Here is a 19,348-nt window from a genome sequence, read left to right on the forward strand (position 1 = left end):
AGGGAGAAAAAGTAGAATTAGTAGAAGTATGAGGAAAGAAAGAAGGAAAGGAGGAAAGGAAGGAAAGAAGAAAGAAGCAAAGAAGGAAAGAAAGGAGGGAGGGAGGGAGGAAGGAAGGAAGGAAGGAGGGAAAGAAGGAAAAAAGAGAGAAAGAAAGAAGATACAGTAAAAATAAAATAAAGTATAATATAGTTATTGAATTAAAAAATATTTTTAAAAAAAAAGGGACGGATAGAACCTTAGGACAAATGTTGGAAGCAAAGCTATACAGAGAAAATCTTACACAGAAGCATACACATACACCCTCACAAAAAGAGGTAAAGGGGGAAAAATCATAAATCTTGTTCTCAGAGACCACCTCCTCAATTTGGGGTGATTCGTTGTCTAAAGGAGGGAAGGAAGGAAGGAAAGAAAGAAAGAACGAAGGTAAAGTATAATAAAGTTATTACAATTAATTATTAAGAAAAATAGTTTTTTAAAAAAACCATGGACGGATAGAGCCCTAGGACAAATGGTGGAAGCAAGACTATACAGACAAGATCTCACACAGAAGCATACACGTACACATTCACAAAAAGAGGAAAGGGGAAAAAAATCATAGATCTCGCTCCTAAAGTCCACCTCTTCAATTTGGGATCATTCCTTGTCTATTCAGGTATTCCACAGATGCAGGGTATATCAAGTTGATTGTGGAGCTTTAATCCGCTGCTTCTGAGGCTGCTGGGAGAGATTTCCCTTTCTCTTCTTTGTTCTCAGAGCTCCCGGGGCCTCAGCTTTGGATTTGGCCCTGCCTCTGCGTGTAGGTCGCTGGAGGGCGTCTGTTTTTTGCTCAGACAGGACGGGGTTAAAGGAGCCGCTGATTCGGGGGCTCCGGCTCACTCAGGCCGGGGGTGGGGTGGGGGAGGGAGGGGCACGGAGTGCGGGGCGGGCCTGCGGCGGCAGAGGCCAGCGTGACGTTGCTCCAGCCTGAGGCCCGCCGTGCGTTCTCCCGGGGAAGTTGTCCCTGGATCCCGGGAACCTGGCAGTGGCGGGCTGCACAGGCTCCGCGGAAGAGGGGTGTGGAGAGTGACCTGTGCTCGCACACAGGCCCCTTGGTGGCGGTAGCAGCAGCCTTAGCGTCTCCCGCCCGTCTCTGGGGTCCACGCTTTTAGCCGCGGCTCGCGCCCGTCTCTGGGGTTCGCGCTTTTAGCCGCGGCTCGCGCCCGTCTCTGGAGTTCTTTTAAGCAGCGCTCTTAAACCCCTCTCCTCGCGCACCAGGAAACAAAGAGGGAAGAAAAAGTCTCTTGCCTCTTCGGCAGGTGCAGACTTTTCTCCGGACTCCCTGCCGGCTAGCCGTGGTGCACTAATCCCTTCAGGCTATGTTCAAGCCGCCAACCCCAGTCCTCTCCCTGCGCTCCGTCGGAAACCGAAACCCGAGCCTCAGCTCGCAGCCCCGCCCGCCCCGGCGGGTGAGCAGACAAGCCTCTCGGGCTGGTGAGTGCCGGTCGGCACCGATCCTCTGTGCGGGAATCTCCCCGCTTTGCCCTCCGCACCCGTCGCTGTGCACTCCTCCGCGGTCCCGAAGCTCCCCCCTCCGCCTCCCGCAGTCTCCGCCCGCGAAGGGGCTTCCTAGTGTGTGGAAACTTTTCCTCCTTCACAGCTCCCTCCCACTGGTGCAGGTGCCGTCCTTATTCTTTTGTCTCTGTTTTTTCGTTTTTTCTTTTGCCCTACCCAGGTACATGGGGAGTTTCTTGCCTTTTGGGAGGTCTGAGATCTTCTGCCAGCCTTCAGTAGGTGTTCTGTAGGAGTTGTTCCACGTGTAGATGTATTTCTGGTGTATCCGTGGGGAGGGAGGCGATCTCCGCGTCTTACTCTTCCGCCATCTTCAAGCCGCCCCCCATATACCCTGCTTTTGTCTTTTGTTTTCCTCTGAGAAAGAAGAAAGGATATGCTATTAGAAATCCATTAACATTTTACTAGTTCATACAGAGTTAAGGATCCTTGGTTATTATTCATGCATCCATCATCTATTTATTGAGTTACTAGCTACTTAGCTTCGCATTGGGGAGATGGAGTTTAATGGATAGCAGTTAATATTAATTTGCTGCTTACCTGATGCTAGACAGTTTTTTCTAAGCACTTTACATTGTTATCTCATTTACAGATCCATGAGCTAGACACTGTTAGTATTCCCATTTTAAAAAATATGGAAACTGAGGCACAAAGAGGTTAAGCAACATGCCTAAGGTTACCTGGCTAGGAAGTGGTAGAGCTGGGATCCAACTGCAGGCAGACTGACTTTAGGGCCCTTCCTCTTAACTACTGTGCTAAGCCATTTCTCTGCAGTATTGAGAATTGGTTTAGACACAACCCCTGTCCTCAAAAAACTTAATCTGACATACAGAGTGAATTGTGATTAGAAATTATATCACACTGAATTTCTTTCCTTGAAAGAGATGAGGAAGTAGATATTTAATGTCTTAGAACAAAAGGATTTGAAGCTTAGGGAAGCATGATGACTTACTTGCGCATGGTAATCTGTTTAATTTGGCTGATTCAGGGCAGTAATCCAGTCCACTGTTCTTTTCACCTCAATATGCTGAATTTTGTTTTTTAATAATAAGAAATACCACATGCTGAAAATAAAGTAACCTTTGGATTAAAATCTTGAAAAGTAATACATAATCTCTCCATTGAATTTAGGAATTAAGTTGTACTCTAAGGGTTATAATAAAGAAAAGATAACCAGTTGAAATGCTAGTTCTGCCTTTCCCAACTAATAACATTCTTTTTCCTTTACTTCTTATCGATCATCTGCCATGTGCCAGACCTAGAGGATAGCCAGTTCATAAGCATTATCTCTTTCAGTAACAACACTGAAAGGTAGATATTGTTGTCCATGTCTAATGGATACAGATATTGAGATTCAAAAGAAGTAATTGGCCTAGTCTTGCATCCAGTAATTGGCAGTACTGGAATTCAAATCCAGATTTCTCTGATTCCAAATGCAGTATACTTTATTTACTTTGTGCTGAATTGTTTCCCAACAAGTAGATTTATTTGCAGAAATGAGATAGTTTCAGGCCCTGAATAGGAACTTTTTCAGTTTTTTCCAGTTTAAATTTTTTATCCAATATTTTGTTTCATCTTTTACCCATGTCTCTTTATTCGCTTTACTCTCTAGCTACAGAAGAAAGGAAACCAGCTGAAGTTCTCATTGTCGAGGGACAACAGTATGCTGTTGTTGGGTGAGTGACACGTTTTTCTTCATTAGTTGAATCAAGTATTTAAAACATATGTCTTTTAGTTACCCCTTGATGTGAATTGGAAATTTTGGATTAACAATTGTAAATCTTACAAAGAATTTTAAAGAAATTTTATGGATTCCTTTTTATTTTTCTATATTTTGTAGTATTCTGTACCCATTAGGACTACACTGGCTTAACAAAAAAAGGGGTTGGTTGATTTTTCTCATGTAACAAGAACCTAGAGGTACATAATCCAAGGGTGCTATAGTGGCTCCATGATGTTATAAGTGTCTCAAGCTCTTTCTTTTTTTCCTGCAACTTTTTTAGTGTGTAGTATACAGCATAGTAGTTAAAGTTGTGAATCAGACTGCTTAGGTTTGAGTCCCAGCAGCTCTGTTACTTTGTGGCCTTGGGCAAGTTACTCTGTGCGCCTCAGTTTCCTTATTTATAAAACAAAATGTGGACAATAGTACTATACTTAGAATTATTGTGAAATTAAACAGGTAATTCATGTAAAGAATCTAGCACAGTTCTAGTACCTAACAAGAAGTTGATAGTTGTTGGTAGTTATTTCCATTATCATCATTTGTCATTAGGTCTTTTACCAAAAACAGTATTTCAAATTCAAGTTAACTAAGAAAAATATAAATTCCAGTGTTGTTTGTCTAGTACTATATGCCTTTTATTAAATAGGTAGTTAAGATAATATCTTCACATACTTTAATTTTAATAACACTTCATAGTTTAAATATTTTCATATATATGATCTCATTTGATCTCTACAACCATGTTGTACAATAGACATTTCAGGGATTATTGTTCCCTTTCTACAGTTAAGAGAATTGGAGCTTAGAAGTTTAAGTAGTTAATATAAAATTACCAAAATGGAGCCAGAATAATTAGAATAAAAATCTAGCTCCCAATATCTATACCAGAATTCTTTTTCACTTCTTTGTTTCTTGTCACTAAGTAAGTCTTTTCTGAAACAGCCATCCCTTCCAGGAAGAATGAATGATCCTCTCTTTGTAACTCTCTGTGCCTCTCTCATGGCACTTTCTGGTTAGTCTCTGAATTCCTCAAAGATGGGGATCATATCTTACCACTTTAATTTTTCTTAGCAGCTAATAAGCACTCAAATAGTGTGTATAGAATTTATGCTTTTTCTCAACCTGTATATTATCCAGAACTCTGAAGTGCACCCATTGTAAGGTAAAGCTTCCATTCCTTTCTTCTCTGGAGTTCTTTTCCATTTCTGGTGGGACAGAGCTTTTTTCAACCTCCCTATAATCTTAGTCCTTCAATATAATCATGATTTCTTTCCTTAATTACCCATTGCAGTTGACCCTCTATATCCATGGGTTCCACATCCAACCAACCAGGGTGCAGAACCCGTGGATATAGAGGGAAGACTTTACTACGCCATTTTATATAAAGGACTTGAGCATGCATGGTTTTTGGTATCCACGTGATGTCCTGGAACCAATCCCCTGTGGATACTGAGGAAGGACTGTGTCTTATTACTCTTCCCTTGCTTGATGGAAATGGTACCCTCTAGCTATCTGGCTTTCTTGCTCTTTAGGCAAAGAGGCTTCTGCCAAAAAACGGAACTCCCTGGCCAAAGGTGGAGTATTATATCTTCAGAGAGAAAATTACAAAAGATAAGCAATGGACTCCTGCCCAGTAAAGCAGACTCTAGAACGATGCATGGAGAGTAATATATGGTCTGACAATTAAGCTGTTATAAAGGCTAGATACTCGTCTTCTTGAATCACTGCTCTCTTCAGACTTTCATAGAACATTAGTTTACATGGATCACTCATTTCTGAGGATCTCGTTGAATTTAGATGTGCTGTAATGAATGGCTCTTTCTCCCTTAGTTTCAACCTTATTTAACCTCCCAGTAGTGCCTCTTTTCAGCTTATGACATGTCCTGATAATGAGCTGATAACTTTCTCATCTTTGGAGAAGCTTTTGTGATTTACCAATAAACTTCTTAGAAGGTATATTGTTCTTAGAAGCCACAGTTTATCTTTCAGCTCACTAAGAAAATCTAGACTAGGTTCCCTTCATTAATTCAACATTTATGAGGACCTACTACGTAATCAGAAACACTGGTTAAGCTTTTTTCAGTGTTTCTAAATTGGCCAAGGAATGGGATACCTGCCTTATGGAAGAGACTTATCTTAGTGTGACTGTCACACAGAGAGTAATGTGCTCACAACACAAAATTTAAGGAGGTACCCTTTCTCAGTGTCATGCAAGTGATTACCTTGCAATTGCACAACCCTGAAATTGAGTGCCTCCTTAATTTTACACTCTAGGGATTTTCTGTTGCCTTACCCTAAGTCCCTACTCTGTTGCACTTATAGGTAAAACACATAATTTAACAGTTACCAAGATCAATATTGATTTTTATATGCCAAATCAGTTTGATTTTTCTTGTTTTGAGTGTCTACTGGGTCATCTTTCTTTTTTTGTAGAACCGTATTGCTGTTGATAAGAATTATCCTTGAATATTGCCAGTGTGTGGATAATATCCCATCTGTTACTACTGACATGCTTACTCGTCTATCAGATTTATTGAAGGTGTGTATGATTTCACTCCTATGGAAAAAATAGTTGGAAGAAGTAATTCATTAGGGCATGAGTAATCTTCCAACTCTAAGACATTTCGAGGTTAAGCTATCTTTAAGACATTAATTTTGTGACATTTGATTGTGGTTGAACACAACATGTTATTTGAAGGAGGCCACCTGCTTCCTTCTCACTCCACATTTAGTGATTCCTCATTACACCCATAGAGTTGTTAATGATATCGGAGACAGGAGATGATTTGTTCGTTAGGTGCTGAACATGACTGAGGCCACTTAGGTCAAAAAACCTGGACTGGTTTCAAATGTGCATGGAAGGAATTCACTGAACTTTACAAAATTCATCTCACTAAGGTTAGAGATTTTTCTTAAATCATTATTTCAGAACCATTGATGTAAAATGAAACTGTGGTGATAGTATTATTCAGCCATTTCATATTAACAGATATTTTAAACTGCTAGCCTAGAGAAAAGGCTTTATTTTTTTCAAATACCTAATCTATCAATTAATTCTGTCCCAAAATTAAGTTGTCATATTTTAGTCCAGAAAGATTTTGTTACCCTTTCGAAAGTAGGACTATCCAATTAGAATGACTGAAACAACTAGTTTTGTGAATGCCAATTAAAGATTAATTTCTGAACAACTGATTTTTAGAATTTTTCAACTTTTTCCCCTACCAGACTGTAAATATTATCATTTGGGAACACCCCTTGCCTTTTTTTTTTTTTTTTTTTTTGTCATTACATAAACAGATCCTAATTGCTCCTAGTAGAAAAACTCATTTGGTCCTTCAATGAGAGGAAAGAGGAATGTATTTTTAGAATTAACACATTGCCAGCATATAAAGAATAATTTTTAATAAATTGTTGGGTTTTTTTTTTTCTTCCTTTGTTAGTACTTCAATTCAAGAAGTTGCCAGTTAGTTCTTGGAGCTGGTGCACTGCAAGTTGTTGGACTAAAAACAATAACTACAAAAAATTTGGGTATGGATTTTTGCATTTAATTCACATGCTGAGGCATTACAGTGATGTCACTATACTTATGTTTCATTATACCTGATGTTTTTATGCCTCTAACTAAAGCCTCTAAAAGTAGCAATGTCACTTTCTTACGTATTGCCATAACTGAAAAATAACTTCTGGAGAAATGTTATGAGGAATTTTCACTCCAATAAATATAAGTTACTAGAAAGTTGCACTATTGTAAAAAAATGTTAAAATGTAATATGTATGAAGTACGTATGTATATATGGGGTGAAAGGTATCTGAATGTCAGAAGAGACTCAGTTGTCCCGTTAGCTTCCTCATGCCAGTACTGCTCACAACTTGAGTCCATTGGAAAAGCAGCATCATTCATTACATCATTCAGTACCAACTGATTTTCTTAAACAAAAAATATGAAATATGTTGCTTTCTGTTACTGTGTTCTTCATTTATGTAATAAACTGGGGTCTGTATAAAATTAATTGATATCTTTTACATAATTTGATAGGTAATTAAATACCTTAAATACCAGCTAATACCTTTTTTTTTCTCCATGGTATGTCTACCTCCCGGATCTTCAGCTCTTTCTTCACGCTGTTTGCAGTTAATCGTGCACTACATTCCTGTGATCAGGGCTCATTTTGAAGCTCGACTGCAGCCTAAGCAGTATAGTATGCTTAGGCATTTTGATCATATCACTAAGGTACCTTTCCATGTATTTTCTACTGGAGTTTCATAAATTTAACTCTGTAATTGATAAGTATTTTAGATGTGTCCCAGGGACTTTAAAATATAACGTTTCTCATTACAGGACTACCATGACCACATAGCTGAAATATCATCTAAGCTTGTGGCGATAATGGATAGCTTATTTGACAAGCTGTTATCTAAGGTAATAATTTACGGAAATTATTAGGCTTTGCTTGAAAGCGTTGTGACTTTTCACAGTTGTCTAACAAATCAAAATTGTTCTGGGTTTAGGGAAAAACTCAAATGTTCAGATCACCCAAATAGGTGATATTCATTTCCTAAGGGACTTGGGGGTAGGGGTGGGGGAAGATGATTTCAAGGATGATAGAAACCCTATATAGAAGTAATTTTATATTAGCTGCATTGAAAATTATGTATCTTCAAAGCATATTTTAGTCTGAAAGCCTTCCAGAGACAGAATTGAGAAAATAAACATTAAATTATTTGTAGTAAAGTGTGTTATTTTATTTTCCAGGCCAAGAAGGCAGAGCCTGAGGTGCTCTCTTATTTCCATCATAGATATTCAATTTTAGTACTTGTTTCTTACTTGCTTCCCACTCCACATAGGTCATTAAAAGGAGAACTGTTTTCCAAAAAATTCTTAATTGCACTGGGAGGGTATCTTCAGAAGAATGTCACTTAATCAGCCCTAGTCACTTTTGCCCTATCCCTCACTCTTTCCTTTCCCTAAATTATTCAGTACATGTCTTAGAGAGAAAGCAGAAATCTCATACCTTGAAAGTTTGAAGGTTTATTTAGTTTATACTTTTGCCCCAGAGTATTTTTAGAGTAATCTTATAAAGCAAGACCCTTTGATATGCCTTTCCTTCTACTTGGATCCTTCAGATTCTGAGATGGCAAGAGCAGCAGGCACATAAAAATTATAAAAAGGCAAGATAAAGTGGTGCCCATTCACACCCAAATCTTTGAAGTTGACAGTGAGAAGGAGTGATTGGGAAACAAGATGGCATTTGTTTAATGTTAAGTTCTCAAACGTTTTGATCATAGGACCCCCTTTACATTCTTAAGAATAATTGAGGACCCCAAAGAGCTTTTTTAATGCAAATATACTTATCAGTAAGTACCATATTAGAAATTAAAACTAAAAAAAAATTTTAAACACAAGAATACATAAACACACATTTGATTAGCCTTCAGAATGACATCACAGGTCATCTAAAAATCCCCACCATTCAATCATGAGAGACTGCAAGTGAATAATACTAATATTATTATTATTATGAAAATGGTTTTTACCTCACATATTCCCTGAAAGAGCCTCTGACTCCCAGGTGTTCCCACACCACACTTTGAGAACCTCTGACGTAGTTAGTATATAGTATAGATGTTTTATGCTTTTAAGAAGCTTAAGGAATTTATAGTTATGTGCAAACATACCTATGTTATGTTATGCCTTCTAAGTTTCTAGTTTTGTATGGAGAAAAATTATTGGTTAGAAATTCTCTATTTTCTTCATGGTTGCCAAGTACAAACTAAATGCAAAAGCAGTTCTATTCCACCAGTTTCCTTTTTGATACATGACATTCTTCTGTGTACCAAAAGTCAATGAATAATGCACTGTGACCCTCAAGAAGTTTATCATCTAACAAGGCAGAGGACTTAACACCTAATAATGTAGAGTAAGGTAAATGTTAAATAGTGAAACTAGTAATAAGCTGGGGAATAGAATGAAGCAAAACCAAAAAAGTGTTGGTACTCTTAAAACCTTGACTTTTTTCTATCATGTTGGTCATCCAAAGTCTATGAACAAGAATTGGGACTGTGGCTAGACTTTTTCCTGTGACAATTCATTGCATTCTTTTTTCTCTCTTTCTTTCTTTTTGGTAAAGAAAAATAAAATTATTTAATGAGCTTCCCATATATTTATCACCTATATTTATCAGTCATTAACATTTTTCTTTTTTTGCTAAAATATTTTATAGTTAATTTGAGGCACTGTAATATTTCATCCCTAAATACTTGGGTGTATATTTCTAAAAACTAGGGAGGGATACTTTTTTTTTTTTTTTTTTTTTTTGGGAGGGATACTTTTTTATATAATCACACTACTATATCACACCTAACAAAATTACATATTGCATTTGGTTGTTATGTCTCTTAACTTTTTTATAAATTTCAAACACCTCCCTCCCCATTTTTTATGTCATTTTTTTTAATGTCAAGAGTATGCCTAGACGTTTGCAACTTAGCGTTTTCTCTGCTACCTTCCTCACTGATGACTTTTCCTGTTACCCTGACATGTTACATTTTCCCTGAATTATCAAGTCTCTCTTTTCACTCCCTGCCCTACTTGCTTCCATGGGTTGCCCAGGAGTTTGGCCCTGTTTTTAATTCACACCAAAATAGCAGACAGTGTTTGATTTGGGTTAGTCTCTCAATTTTTAGCTTTTCATTTTCTTATCAGGAATTTAATTTGGGGAAAGAAGAATAACACAGTAATAAAATATACGCTGATTATAAGAAGCTAATAAACAAGGGTACCTTTCCTTGGGTAGAGTGAAACATTAACATCTAATTGTACTACTGGCTAGACTAATGTCTAGCCACCATTCATTCATTCATTGAGTTAAATCGTGTTAGGTTAACAGTGATACACAAGGGTGAAGAAGTCTTTGATCTTGTCCTCATATAGTAAAATATCTAGTAGGATAATTATATCAATAACTATAACAGGAGGTAGATTAAAGTATCGTAAGTAAGGAATCGGTTCAGTGCTATTGGAGCTTTTAATGTTTTGAAAGAGATGGTTGTTAGCTGGGGAGGGAGATCTGGGAAAGCTTTATGGATGAGGCATGCATATAAGTTTTGCTTTTAAAGATAGATACAATTAGAGCAAATGAAGTTGAGGCAAAGAGATACTCTGAGGTAACAGCATGAACAGACATGTTGGTAGGAATCCTAAGAAGGAAGTTTAGTGTTGGGTTTTGGAGTCAGGTAGACCTAAATTCAAATTCCATTGTTTGTCACACATTAGTCACTGAAGAACCTTGGGCAAATTATTAATCTCCTTAAGCCTCGGTTCCTATCTCTAAATGAGGATAATAATAAAGCCTCATAAACTTGTAGTGAAGATTTATGAGATAATATATGTGGAGCACTTTTCTTCTATCATGTATCTGACTATAGCCAGTTCCAATAAATGTTGACTGCTAATGCTTTTGCTGTTGTTATTAATAACAAAGGTAAGTAATTCCATTTAGCTAATGTATTAGGGTGGGTAAACCCAGGAGTGGGAGATATGTTGGAAAGATAGTGGAAAGCTTTGCTATCAGTGGAAAGCTAAGCAATTTAAGGCAAGTTTATGGAGGTATAATTTACATTCAGTAAAATTCATCCTTTCTAAGTATATAATTTGATGGATGTTAACATGTATATGTAGTAGAACTACCACAATCAAGATATAGAACAATTCCATCACTGTTGGCATTTTTGCAGTTAATCCTTTTCCCGACATCCCCAAACCATGACAACCACTGATCTGATTTTCTTCCATATAGTTTTGCCTTTTCCAGAATATCCTATAAGTGGAATTATACAGAATGTAACCTTTTGTCCCAGGTTCCTTTCATTTAGCCCAGCGCGTTTGAAATTCATGGATGTTATAGCAGGTGTTAATGGCTTGTTCATTGTTATTATAGAGTGATATCGATTGTATGGATGTACTACTATTTGTTTATCCATTCATCAATTGATAGATATTTGGGTTTTCTCCAGTTTCTGGCTGTTATAAATAATGCCACTATATACATTCATGGGCACATCTTTGTGTGGACATGTGTTTACATTTCTTTTGTGTAAATACCTTGGAATATATTGATGGTGGCATGGAAATGTAAAACTGCCAAATTATTTTCCAAAGTGACTATACAATTTTATATTCTACTTGTGATGTACAAGAGCTCTAGGTACTCTTTATCTTCACCAGCACCTTCTGTTGTCTCTCTGTTTTTTAATGTTAGTTTTCTAGTAGGTCTGTATTGAGTGATATCTCATTGTGGTTTTAATTTATATAATGACGAATATGTTGAGTATCTTTTCATGTGTTAGTTTGCCATCCATACTTTTTCTCTGGAAAAATGTTCAAATTTTTTTTGCTCATTTTAAAAATTGGGTTATCTTCTTATTGAGTTTTAAGAGTTCTTTAAGAAAAGAGTTCTTTATATATCCTAGATACAAGTTCTTTATCAAGTAATTATTTTCTCCCAGTCTATGGCTTACCTTTTCATTTTCTTAAGTGTCTTAAAAAGAGCAGTTTTTAACTTTGGTGAACTCCGGTTTATCAGTTTTTTCTTTTATTATTCATGCTTCTTGTGTCTTATCCCAATAACTTTTTGTCACCCAAGTTACAAAGATAATTTCCAGTGTTTTCTTCTAGAAGCACTATTGTTTTAGGTTTTATATATAAGTCCATGGTCCATTTTTAGTTGATTTTTTTATATAGTGTGGAATAAAGAAGTACAGTATCAAGTTTAAGTGATTGAAGAAACGTGTGGTGAAGGTCAGATGGAAAGGATAGTATCTTGAGGGAAAGCAGTGATGAAGGAAGGTTTTGGGGGTGTGCTAGTTTCCTGGGGCTGCCATAACAGATTCCCACAGACTGAGTGGCTTATAACACAAAAATTTATTCTCTTGTAGTTCTGGAGGATAGAGTGTCCCTAGACCATGCTCCCTCTGAAGGCTCTAAGAATCCTTCCCTGCCCCTTTCTAGCTTCAGGTGCTTGCTATCAGTTGTTGGCATTACTTGGCTTGTAGATGCATCACTTCAATCTCTGCCTCTGTCTTCACGTGGTCATCTTCCCTCTGTGTGTCTCTGTGTCTAAATTTCCCTCTCCTTTCTTTTATAAAAACACCAGTCAGTAGATTTAGGACCCACTCTAATCCACTATGACCTTATGAAGCTCTAAGTGAACATGAATTTGGAGAAGATATTATTCAACCCAGGACAGGGGGATAGTTAAGGGGATATTACCACAGTAGGATACTAAAATAAAAAAGACAATAACAAGTGTTGGTGAGGATATGGAGAAATTGGAACCCTTATATGCTGCTGGGTGGGATTGTAAAGTGGTACAGCCACTGTGGAAAACATTTTGACATTTCCTCAAAAGGTTGAACATGGAGTTACCATATGATCCAGTAATTCCACTTCTGGGTATATACCCAAGAGAATTGATTACATTTGTCTACACAGAAATCTGTACATGAATGTTCATGGCATTATTATTCATAATAGCCAAAAAGTAGAAATAACCCAAATGTCCATTAATTGCTGATTGGATAAACTATGGTATATTCATGCAATGGAATATCATGCAGCCATAAAAAAGATGAGGTACTGACACATGCTGCAACATGGATGAACCTTGAAAGCATGCTAAGTGAAAGAAGCCAGTCACAAAAAGCCACAGATTGTATGATTCCATTTCTAGAGAGTAGTAGTTGCCAGGGGCTGAGGGGAGGGGGGAACGGGGTGTGCCTGCTAATGGGTATGGGGTTTCTTCTTGGGGTGATGAAAATGTTTGGGAATTAGTTGTGATGGTTGTATAAGAGTTTACTAAAAAAAGTTAATTGTACACTTTAAAGGGGTGAATTTTATGGTATGTGAATTATATCTTAAAGCTGTTATTAATAAAAAAGATAAGGGGATGTTTGATATAACTCTAAGCTGAAGAGAGACAAACCCTTGAGTGGTCACGACTTTGCTTGGTCCAGTCACACGGTGACTTCCACATGGTTCTGCTGCAGCAGTATATTGGAACTCATCATTTTAATAAACTATATAAGATTAGTGCGTCTAAAATATAATTATTTAGCCCAAATTTGTCTTATAAATGAAAATGATATATAATTTAAGCTGTGAATTCTAAAATGTGGGCTAAAAGACGATTATCTAAATCATATCAGTGTACTGTTCCAGATGTAAGAATAGTAAGTGAATTTACCTAATTTAAAATTTTCCGTATAGATCATTGAAAAAGTCTTCTCTTTATTATTATTATTACTATTTTAAATTTATTTATTTTATTTATTATTTTTGGCTACATTGGGTCTTCATTGCTATGCTCAGGCTTTCTCTAGTTGTGGCGAGCAGGGGCTACTCTTCGTTGCGGTGCACGGGCTTCTCATTGTGGTGGCTCCTCTTATTGCCGGGCATGGGCTCTAGGCGTGCGGGCTTCAGTAGTTGTGGCACATGGACTCTAGAGCGCAGGCTCAGTAGTTGTGGTGCACGGGCTGCTCCATGGCATGTGGGATCTTCCCGGACCAGGGCTCGAACCTGTGTCCCCTGCATTGGCAGGCAGAGTCTTAACCACTGTGCCCCCAGGGAAGCCTGAAAAAGTCTTCTCTTAACCTTAGGGTAAATATGATTACTATATTGGCCCACCTACCAAGAAAAAGAACATTTTAATTCTACCAGTTATATTGATTTCAGATATGATCATGTTGAACACATTCTTAAAATCATGTTTAAAAAATAATCTGTTAATTTGGAGGGCCTACTTTAATGATTCATTATTGTATATTAAGCCACAATAGTAGCTAACATTTTTTGAGTACCTACTTGGTATCAAGCACTGGTTTGGGTTCTTATGAGCCACCTTTTAAAATCCTCACAGCATGCCCTTTGAGATATAGAGAAATATCTCACCCAATATAGAGAAGTAACTCACCCCATCTCACATAGCTAAGAATTTTAAGAGTTGGGATTTGAACCCAAGCAGTCCATCTTAAGAAGGGAAGCCACCTATGTTCTTAGCCACTATATTATGCTGGTTCTCTCAAAATAGATTAAGGTTTTTAATGAAAAGTTTTTGAGATTTGCATGAGTAGCACAGATCACAGTTGAAGAGTTAGATGTGTAGGGGCAGAAAATATATGTTTTAGGGAACAGTGGGGACAATATGCAATCCAGAGGACATGAATATAATTTTCATTATTTTTCCCTGCCAGTATGAAGTGAAAGCTCCCGTTCCTTCTGCCTGTTTCAGGAATATTTGTAAGCAAATGGCAAAAATGCATGAAGCGATATTTGATCTCCTTCCAGAAGAACAAACACAAGTGAGTAGTAATTCCTAAAACTATTATATATAACATAATATGCATGCAGAATTGGAGTGTTTTTATTATGTACTTTTGGCACAGTTAAGCTTAGTTCATATTCCAGTATGATTATTGTTATTTTTTCCAGTTGTTATATTGACTTGATTTCAAAGTGCTCCTTGCCCTGACAGGCCAGAGCAATAGTAGCTTTGCTGTGTAGTCAGCCATTCTAAAAAGCAGATTTTCATTTGTTCATTGGGTCATCAGAGGTCCCAGATTCTACTGACATCATTTATTACATTATTAGTTTGAAAATCAGGATTAGCATTTATCAGTGAATAGTAGAATATGTTACTCACTGTGATTATAATCCAAATTGGATAGGGGAGGAATTAGTGATGGACTTAATAATGAGATGACATATAAAGTAACTCAATCAATATGCCTTAACATTAATATTTGTTAGATCAGCATAAGTGATGTGTAGTAGGCACGGATCAGGAAAAATAGCAAAATGGGTAGTCTTTGGCACCTCTTACTTTTGAAGTATCCACCCCCTGTCTCTACTGTCTTCCCTACACTATTATCAGAGTTCTCTTCACTTTTCGGTGACATTCCTACCCGTGACTTCCCTCGATTCCCTCGTCTAGTACTTTAAAGTTTCCAGTACTTCTTTTCTTCTGGTCTTCTTTTACCCACCTTAGTTTGTTCCCTTTATACCAGGTGATCTCATTCAAGCCTAATTGTAGAATGATATAAGTAGTACAAAACTAGTTGTTACATGACTAATGATCTTAGTTTTCACTGGGATTTTTGCTATTTAGACAAGTTTCTTATAAATATTTCAGCTTGACTCGAATTGGTTGAGTGCTTGGAAATGGTATTTGGGAGCAGAGAGTAGCTTTTTCAGTGTCTCTTCCCTGCTCTTGCGCCTGCTGGTCTCCTTTCCCATGCCACCTCAGACTTCCATCCTATACTAGCTATTACCACTTTTTCATGCTTCCCTAAGTTTTCATTAATCATACCATCTTTATGATTAAATATCATCCAGCGCCTTTGGGGCTCTCTGAGGACTGAGGAGGAGCCTTGAGATGTGGAGCACCCACTAGGGTCTCTTCTTCCTTTCTCAGTCTTCCTAGCCAAGCCATCCTTTTCATTCCACATGTAAGATCCCCCACCTCTGACATTCTGACCTTCTGGATTTGCCATTTGAGTTCTAATTCTAGAACAAGGCTTAGCCAGGTCCAGGAGCTGGGTATATAGGTATTTCATGTATTTTTATCTGACAAGGGAACTCTTGTCAAGCTGGGCACAAATTATAGATTTAGGTCATTATTGTCACTTGAGTACGAGTAATTCCAGAAAACTTTTCCATAGATGACTTTATTTTTTTTTTTCCCATGGGAAATATATTTCACAAAATTGTTTCCATAGATTAATTGTATGTAATTTCAGGTCAGGCATTTCCCAAAGAAGTATTGCATTAAAAATCTGCATGTGAAGCAATAAAATACTTCCAAGTAATTGGGAAGGATAACGGTAGCCTTGCCTTTACCATTGTGACTTTTTTCTCTATCAAGTTCCTAGTTAATATCGATACATTGCAGAATTCTCCGTCTCTTTTTATTCTTTTCACCTGTATGGTTGATCCCATTTACACATGCCAGAGGATTTCTACTAAGGGGCAAAAGGCAGTGATAAGTCATATCACTAAAATAACTACTACTGAAAAGAGCAAAAAGAGCTTTTATCCAACTAAGGAGACAAACTATACTGAAATAGCAATTAAATACTTTCAGAGGAGCATTTTAAAAGTATATGCCAAAGCAAAAGGTTTTAAAAATTTTTCTGCAAATAATAGTGATTACTTACTTATGTCTTCTATGTCAATAGAGCTTTAAGAAACTGAGTTTTATTTCTTTTCCAGATGTTATTTTTAAGAATTAATGCAAGTTACAAACTCCACTTGAAAAAGCAATTGTCTCACTTAAATGTGATAAATGATGGAGGACCTCAAAATGGGTATGTTTTCAATATGTTTTTACCCCATACTCCCATATTGAACTGTTTGATTGGTTTTTATTCATTATGCTGTCCTTTTCCACTATAATCTTGCCAGGGCCCCAGACTGTAAAATCAGCAGACTTTTGCCTTTTTTTTCCCTCTGTGGAGGTGATGTATATCTATATCTATATCTATCTATCTGTGTTAAAGCGTTTTATAGATGGTGAATTAGTTAACTGACCTTATATGTCCATTTTGAGGCAGCGTACATTAGTAGCACCTCCTTAAGTCACCCAGTAGTCTTCACCTATCCAGACAGAACTCAAAGTCCTACTTTGTATGACCGTGAGAAAGTCACTTAATTAACTCTGTGCCTTATTTATCAAATGACAAACATAAAATCTGCCTTAATTCCTTCACAGGGTTACAAAAAATAAGTGTATACATATTTTATTGTAAGCCGTTGAACAAATTATATGTATTATTGGCGAAATAGATTTAGAATCAGAAAATGGGTTAAGTTCTGCCACTTACTAGCTCTATAACTGGGCAAATCACTTACCCTGAGTCTTAATATTCTTAGATTTTAAAATAGGGACGATAAAAAGTCCTGTCACAGAATTTTTGTTAAGAGCAATGTAGATAAAGATATGGGTTTAAAGATTATACAAAGTGCAAAGCGCTGATCATGTAGGTACACCTTTATATGATTTCTGTAGTGTGTTACCTGTTCCATGGATTTTTAAGAATAGAATATTTTGTTCCCTTTTAAAGGAATTTTAGGCTTAAGTTTCAAACTTATAGGAACAAACGTAAAAAACATCTTTTGGAGTCAGAAGTTGGCCCTACCCTTAAAAGAAGTACAGCTGACCCTTGAGCAAGAGGGGGATGGGGTGGGGGTTGGAGGTGCCAACCCTCCAGCAGTTGACAATCTGAGTATAACTTAGGGAGCTGGCCCTCCATATACAGGGCTCCTCTGTATCAACAATTCCACATCCACAGATTCAACCAGCTGCAGATCATGTAATGCTCTAGTATTTACTGTTTTTAAAAATCTGCGTATAAGTGGACCCACGCAGTTCAAACCTGTGTTGTTGGAGAGTACAATGAATTGATTTTGCACAAAACAATTTGGAAGCTTCAAACTGCTGAATTTGTCAGCCAGGCTGAATTTAAGAGTTTTATGCAAAAATCTGATTCTCTTTTATTACCTGGTTCTTCTTTTTTTTTTTAAAAAGATTTATTTTCAGAAATTTCAAAGCCACAGAAAAGTTCAAAGACAGTATAACAACTTTCAAATACCTCTCAGAAACTATTCATAAAAAGCTAATTAAAGGCCTATTACACTCATACTTTTCTACTTTTATTCATGTAACTAAATCTCGCAGGTTGGTTTTTCTCAGACCAGTAGTTCTGAAGCATCCAAGTTAATTCATCACCTATTATTTTCTTTGTTAATAAAGCTATTTGGGGGTTGGTACCACCTTAGAGATCTTTGTTGTCACATACTTTTAAAGACACTAATACTGTGTAAGTCAAACTATGTCTTTGAGTGATCACTTGAAAGATAGAATTCCCTGAAAATTTCTCTCTAGACTCTAGCCAAAGAGATAATAAACTACCTGCTTAAAAGGAACTTTTGTTCCTGAAATGGCTCTAAAATTTTACCTTTTTTTTTTTCGAGGTGAAATTCACATAACATAAAATTAACCATTTTATAGTTAACCATTCAGTGGTCCTTAGTGCCTTCGCAGCCACCACCTGGGTGCAACTGCCAGCTCTGTCTAGTTCCAAACATTTTACTACCCCAAGAGGAAATCCCAGACCCATTAAGCAGTTGCTCCCTATTCCTTCTTCTCCCCAGCCCTGCACTTTTTCTTTTTAATGTGATTTTTTTCTCTATTTTAAGATATTTTAAAAATAGACATATGGAGAATATTTATGTTCCTGTTACTTAGAATTGATCATTATTAACATTTGTCATTTTCACTTGGAAAAAAAATGTTCATCATTTTTTTAAAAAATGGCATTCCAAATGGAGCTTAAGTACCCCTTGACCCCATCTCCAGTCCTTTTCTCTTTCCTCCAACCCTTAGGCAATGTTTCTAGTAAATCTGGTCTATATCCTTTAAGTCCTTCTCATTTATTGTCTCTTTATCTAAAAAAAAAAAAATGTGGAGCTGTTTTATGAATTTAATTTACTTACATGGTATATTGTACATATGCTGCTTGCTTTTTTCCACTCAACATTGTTTATGTTGATATATAGAAATTGTCCATTTTTGATTGCTTTATTGCATTCTCCCACATGAATCAACCATATTTAATGTTTCCATTTCACCTGGTGATCGATTTTAGGTCATTACTTTCTTCCATTACAATCACGCCACAGTGAAGATCTTTCCTTATACATGTGTAATGGTGTGATCATCTCTTTAGGGTAGGTACATAGAAGTGGATCACATGTACATTTTCACTCTACTAGGTTTTGCCAGAATTTTCTCCAAAGTGGCTATACCAAGTTTATATTCCCACCTTTATTCCACATCTTGCCAACATTTGCTGTTAGATTTTTTAAATTGTTGCCAGTCTAATGGGATACAGTGGTATTTTGTTTTGATTTGCATTTCCTAATGTTTGTCATCTTTTCACGTATTTGTCATTCAGGTGTTCTCATCTGTGACTTTTCCTCTTCATATTCTTCACCCATTTTTTATCTTGGGTATTATCTTT

At 36.9% G+C, this 19,348-nt stretch overlaps 1 protein-coding gene across 17 annotated transcripts in view; it reads left to right on the forward strand.

The window, feature by feature from the left end:
* VPS54 (VPS54 subunit of GARP complex) overlaps positions 1-19,348 on the forward strand; it is a 121,186-nt gene that overhangs the window by 84,114 nt on the left and 17,724 nt on the right. For 13 of the 17 annotated variants that reach the window (XR_016395291.1, XR_016395292.1, XM_089922328.1 and 10 more), the window contains 7 exons: positions 3,164-3,227; positions 5,708-5,813; positions 6,715-6,802; positions 7,384-7,505; positions 7,614-7,694; positions 14,522-14,629; positions 16,539-16,633. Coding sequence is in view for 13 of the 17 variants with exons in the window: in XM_089922328.1 (XP_089778454.1) it covers positions 3,164-3,227; positions 5,708-5,813; positions 6,715-6,802; positions 7,384-7,505; positions 7,614-7,694; positions 14,522-14,629; positions 16,539-16,633 (664 nt within the window). In the remaining 4 variants the exon portion in view is untranslated. Of the gene's footprint in view, positions 1-3,163; positions 3,228-5,707; positions 5,814-6,071; positions 6,555-6,714; positions 6,803-7,383; positions 7,506-7,613; positions 7,695-8,027; positions 13,490-14,521; positions 14,630-16,538; positions 16,634-19,348 lie in introns of those variants that run through there. The other 4 variants (XR_016395293.1, XM_089922330.1, XR_016395294.1 and 1 more) reach the window with 4 other exon arrangements.

This window comes from Delphinapterus leucas, chromosome 13 (assembly GCF_059928025.1).
Source record: "Delphinapterus leucas isolate spDelLeu-1000000601 "Yukka" chromosome 13, BTC_Dleu_Yukka2, whole genome shotgun sequence".
In the NCBI taxonomy this organism is placed as follows: domain Eukaryota; kingdom Metazoa; phylum Chordata; class Mammalia; order Artiodactyla; family Monodontidae; genus Delphinapterus; species Delphinapterus leucas.